Consider the following 6,000-nt stretch of genomic DNA (forward strand, 5'->3'; position numbering starts at 1 on the left):
CTTGCCTCACCAGCAGAGAAGTACAGCAACCCTATAATAGTAATGATCCATTCCTTTAATTATGTCTATAGAAGCTTGTTATCTTGGACCTTGTTAAACCATCATCTGAGTGTCAGTGACACTGCACATGCTCAGAGTGCTCTGGGCAGCTGAGCTAAGCATTGTAGTTGTCAGAAATCATAAAGCAGACAATAAGGTTTATCTAGCATAGAAGCTGATGCTACAGGGCTATTCAATTCTGATGCAGGATGCACTTGTTTCTGAGCTGCCATGTAATGTGAATCTGAATTAATTACTTATTAGAATTGTATTGTGAATTTTAGATTCTAAATATACTGTACACTATTGGCCCCTTATTCTCATATAACAGCCAGCAGCTCAGAGCATGTGTGGTGAATGAGCAAAAGAAAGAAGAGGAGCTGCTGTGGAACAATTCAATCTAAACTGAATTGGGCTCTTGCTAAAGCCCAAAATATAGTAACTCAAGTCTAATTATCTGTAAAATTGTTACATATAGGTCGGTAGGGGTGGGTTTGCTACATTAGTACCCACAGCAAAACCAATAGCAAAACACATAATAATCATTTATCATGCTGTGTAAAAAGTGGAGTAAAACATTACTGGTGATGTTGCTAATGGCAGCCAATCAGATGCTTTGCTTTGGTTTTCTAACTGTTGAAATCTAATTGCTGATTGGTTGCCCTGGGCAACATCACCGGTAATGCTTCACTCCACTTTTCACACAGCATGATAAATATACCCTGTATGTCTAAATGGACTTATAGTCTGTTTCCCTCACAGAATGCTGCTACAAATAACATGCTACCAAATATGAGACATATAAGAATCAGTTCTATGGCACCTTTGGCAATAACTTTTTCATGATATGAATATTTACTGAAACCATCCTTATTGGAAGAGGGACCCACGGATGCTCATGTATTTTTTTTAACTCAGCAGCACTAAGGGAGCCAAATGCATCTTAGAGCTGATAAATTAAAGTCCCACTGTGTATTCCCTCCTCTACCTCTTCATCATATACTGTATGCCAAGCAAAGCCAAGCAATGGCATCCGTTTTGTTTTTAACCCATGATAAGTGGAACAATTCTCAATTTACTTGTGTTGCCACACTGTTTCAAAAAACTCATATCTCCTTTAAATTATTCATCACCTTCATGCCTTATTCATTCTATCCCAGGACATTCAAATAACCACAATTAAAAGAGCACTCTCTGCTCATGTTTCACCTCCTTATCTGTGCCTGAAGTGCAACTCACCTCCTTATCTGTGCCTTATCAGCAACTGACCAATGACAATCCAGTAAATAAATGCCTGTGTTTTTTTTTCAAGTCTGGTATAGGACGGTCACAGTTTTTGTTTTTTTTTTCACGTCTGATACAGAGCAGTGCCCTGCTTTTTTCACATCAGGATGGCCACTAGCCCTGTAGGTTTCTAGGAGCTGTGATCAGATTTAGGGGAATAGCATAAGATGCAAAATACAAAGAATTTTAATGATTTTATATTGTAAATGTATTTCATTTGGTATAAATTTCACACACAAGGATTATGATTTTTGACTATACATCCCCTATACCTTCAGTAACCACAGCGCTAAGCTCTTTCCATACCCTGGGGTTATGGATTTTTGCTTACCGGGCTGAATTATCAAAGACTGAACCTGGAAATCAAGAGATTTCAAGACCTTCAATCTTTTTAATTTATCAAAACTTTTAATGACCTGACTCATATATCGAAGCTGATAATGGTGTCATTGCTGTTAGAATGAGTCCCACTGCGCCAACACAATAATTTCCTATGGGACAGTGCACAGTGCAGCAGATTCTGACTACCTGATGAGTATCACATTCAGAGAGAAAGAAAAGCCCAATTATTTTCTGGGTTGGAATGAATTGTTCCAGCACTGAAAATAAATTGTTAAATCCAAAACCCCAGCCCCTTGAGAGGCAGGTAGAATTTTATTTTTTTTCCCACAATTTGTGGGAATTTTTGGTGATAAAAAACACAATTTTTTCATGATATATTAAATGTCAAAACCACAAAAAACACTGATACAAAACTTTGCCATGTAACAGCTGTTGAGGTCATGTTGTTTTATGGTATTAGAGGTTTTCAGTTATTTTGGATGCTCCATTAGTTGAAAAATGCCAACATTTCAAGGTTTTTGCCCTTCTTTGTGATGCCCTCAATGTGTATTATGGGACATGTAGTCAACAAATGTTTTTGCTGAAATTCTTTATCCTTTCCTGTCTTCTACAGAATTTTATGTGATGGAGTAACAATTGCTTATCCCAATAAAAGGAAGATTTTAAACAGCAGCCTGCTTACATTGTTTTGAGAGGGGATTTGTGTAGTAGTCAGGGGAACAGACAGTCCAAAAATAGAAAGCTTTATTATATCATGTAGCTGCCATGATTTACAACCCTTGAAGAGAGCAAGAGAGTCAGATATATAAATAATATCTGAGAATATGTAAAATAAAAAAAGAACATAGTACAGGTATGGGATCCCTTATTCGGAAACCCGTTATCCAGAAAGCTCCGAATTAAGGAATGCCCGTCTCCCATAGACTCCATTTTAATCAAAAAATTCAGAATTTTAAAATGGATTTTCTTTTTTTTTTTCTTTTTTTTTCTCTGTTGTAATAAAACAGTACCTTGTAATTGATCCCAACTAAGATATAAATAATCCTTATTGGATGCAAAACAATCCCATGTGGTTTAATTAATGTTTTCTTGATTCTTTAGTAGACTTAAGGTATGGAAATCCAAATTACAGAAAGACCCCTTATCCGGAATACCCTTGGTCCTGAGCATTCTGGATAATGGGTCCGATACCTGTATTCATATTTGTTAAGAAAGTGTTAAAGTGTAGCATGTATATAGGCATAATATATACAACTATTCTGAAATATGCAGGGTAATACATCTATGAGAACTTACTGGCTTCTCTATCATCATTACCTAGTAATGAAATATACTGAGCTGAACACGTTTTCCTATAATAACCAAAGCAAAGCATTCATGGCAATGGGAAGGGCAACACATCGCTTACTTGTTTTTAAATTCTTCCACCATCCTCTGGGCATCTTTGTACTCCCTTTCGAGACGGGACCGATCAGAAGCTAGCTCCCTGATTCTCTGTTGGTTCAGTTCTATCTGTTCTTCGAATGCTTCTTCCAGGCCAGAGATTTCATCCATTCTCTGGAAGGTCTCCAGCTGCTTCCTAAAGATGCCATTTCTTTGCTCCAGTACCCTAGCTCTGTTAATGTAGTTAGCAAACCTTTCATTTAGTTCATGCAGGTTTTCTAGTCCTTGAACCTGTGTCAAGCCAAGGTTGCCAAAGTCTACTAATTTTTGCTCATCAAAAGCGTCGCTTCTTTCATATTTATCCTTGCGCACTTCGTGCCGGTAGCTAGATTTATACATATTTCTCCGCACTTTGCTCTGTGGACCTTTCCTTTTTCTGGTCAGACCAACTCGGTTGATTTTTTTTTACTGGGCAATCAGTGACATTTCCCTGGCCCCTTTCTCCTGGAATTCAGTGTGAAACAATTTGCTGACTAAAATAAAGAGCAAAGCAAATAGCAAACACAGGTTCTGTTCTCTATATTTCCACTGCTCATCAGCACTTGTTTTGTTCTGTCTGCAGCAACAGTTGGTAAATTGCCACATGAAGAATGTTCTCTGAACAACATAGAAAGGCCATAGAAATACATCAATATAAACAAGCCGGTTAAAATAATGTAGAAAGACTGAGGTCTCTTCTTTAAATGGGCAAGAGATAGAGAAAAGGTGGCCGGGATTTTTGCTTCTCAGAGCATATACCTTCTCTACCTACTGAAAACACAACCTTTAGGGCCAGTAGCAACAAAAAATGAAAATCTTTTATATACAGTCATCCACTGACCTGAATTTTATTTTTTTCATTTCAACTTTCTGTGCATTCAATAGTATGTTACATCATCACCCTGCATTATTATTACATCATATTTAAAGATCCATGGAGCTCTTTTGTAGTATTATCATTCCCTTCCTTTCTCAGGGTGAAATGCGATGTTTCCTGCATTTAACACAATTTCAATAAAATTAAATGGAGATGTACAACCAAATCAATGGATTTCAGCACTTCATTAGCACCTGCATAAAATCCCTACCTCCTGTGTAAAGAGTATAAATAAAGGCTAATCTTCATCACTGTATTTCCATAATTGAAACCTGGATAATTGTGTTCCAGAACTATCCTGGCTTTCTAGGTAACAGAATTGTTTCTAATAGCAGCAGAAGAGTAAATTGAAGCTATAAGCGAATGCAAGATTGGCGTGCCATTGATTCAGCACGCCATTAAACACAGAGCCATATACAGAATCTGGTTTATGTAATGTTATAAAACATGCCGTATATATATGTATAATTCATGTTGCAAAGTAAGAAGGCAAGTGAAGAACAATTTTTAGCCTTTTTAAATTCCAGACTATTTTATTATTTTGTGCTTGATCATGTCTGATTAACACACAGGCTGTGGGGTGTCTAAGGAATCCTAAGCTTTTTACATTTACCAGAATTTTTGAGTGAACCAGTTTATATTACAGGATTTATGACTCTAAATGGCATATTATTCAATGTGACCTTTGGACACCACATATTAAGTTCCTGGTTCCTCACATCCTCTTTTGCCATTGGCAAATTTATTTCTCAAAAAAAAATGCCACAAAAAAATGCCCAGTGACTGGAATGAGAAAAAATGGGCAGTGAAAAATGTCTGTAAAAATTTGTTGCGCGTAAAAAAGTCACCTATTGACTTCAATGTATTTTGCAAATTTTTCAGTGTTTCATGAATTTTTCAGCAGTTCCGCAAATTTTTGGAAGTAGCGAAATGGGACAGATTCGCTCATCACAAATAAGTAGTCAAATTCCCAAGTTTGATTCAGAAAAGAAAGAGCTCACCAGTGGGTGCCAAACCCCAAACCTTTAGTTAATAAAGGAAGATCACGGTAAAAACAATGCTGGGCTTGCACTTCCAAAAACTCCAACTTACCGGCCAAGTATAAAAACGTTTTAAAAAATAACATGTTTATAGAAGGCCTCATACATTTCCTGCCTACTTTACACTTAATCATAGGCTCCAATAAGCTCCTATAACACTTTTAGTGCCTACACAGCATTAAGCTGTGTAGGCACAATTCTTAATACATTTCTTTTTTACTTTTTTACACTTGCCCTGTACTTTGGAGTTCTTGCAAATGCAACTCCAGCATTGCTTTCACAAAAATACCCAACATTCCCATAGTGGGCAAGAAACACCCGCTTTATTTAATGTTTGTATATTGAAGCAAATATTGAAATGTATAATATGAATGGATCCTTTTCTAGAGAAGTGTCCCCTTATGAATCTATGTTTGTAAATGTCACAACATAACATGTTTTAAACGCAGGCCCAGCGCCCGGAATTTGTCTACCTCTCCAAAAACGCCATTGGAAACAACAATAACTTGAGTGCCTTGACTCAAAGGGTAATCGCGCCGCCGCGTGTGCCATCTCGCCGGCGACTTACATGTTCGCCGGTGGGATGGCAGGGGAAGGCAACTCGGGGAGATTAGTCGCCCGCGAACAGGGAGTTTTGTCGCGGGCGACTAATCTCCCCGTGTGCCAGAGCCCTTAACCTAATCATCTGAATCAACTAATTAACTCTATACACCTGCAAAAGATTCCTGAGGCTTTTAAAAACTCCCAGCCTGGTTCATTACTCAAAACCGCAATCATGGGTAAGACTGCCGACCTGACTGCTGTCCAGAAGGCCATCATTGACACCCTCAAGCAAGAGGGTAAGACCCAGAAAGAAATTTCTGAACGAATAGGCTGTTCCCAGAGTGCTGTATCAAGGCACCTCAGTGGGAAGTCTGTGGGAAGGAAAAAGTGGCAGAAAATGCTGCACAACGAGAAGAGGTGACCGGGCCCTGAGGAAGATTGTGGAGAAGGACC

The 6,000-nt window shown here is 38.1% G+C and overlaps 1 protein-coding gene across 1 annotated transcript in view; it reads right to left on the reverse strand.

The window, feature by feature from the left end:
* bfsp1 (beaded filament structural protein 1) overlaps window positions 1-3,523 on the reverse strand; it is a 46,350-nt gene extending 42,827 nt beyond the window's left edge. The window contains exon 1 of the mRNA XM_002931744.5: window positions 3,074-3,523. Coding sequence (XP_002931790.1) covers window positions 3,074-3,447 — 374 coding nt within the window. The 5' untranslated portion in view covers window positions 3,448-3,523. The remainder of the gene's footprint in view (window positions 1-3,073) is intronic.
* Window positions 3,524-6,000: the final 2,477 nt, after the last annotated feature.

This window comes from Xenopus tropicalis, chromosome 5, assembly GCF_000004195.4.
Source record: "Xenopus tropicalis strain Nigerian chromosome 5, UCB_Xtro_10.0, whole genome shotgun sequence".
In the NCBI taxonomy this organism is placed as follows: domain Eukaryota; kingdom Metazoa; phylum Chordata; class Amphibia; order Anura; family Pipidae; genus Xenopus; species Xenopus tropicalis.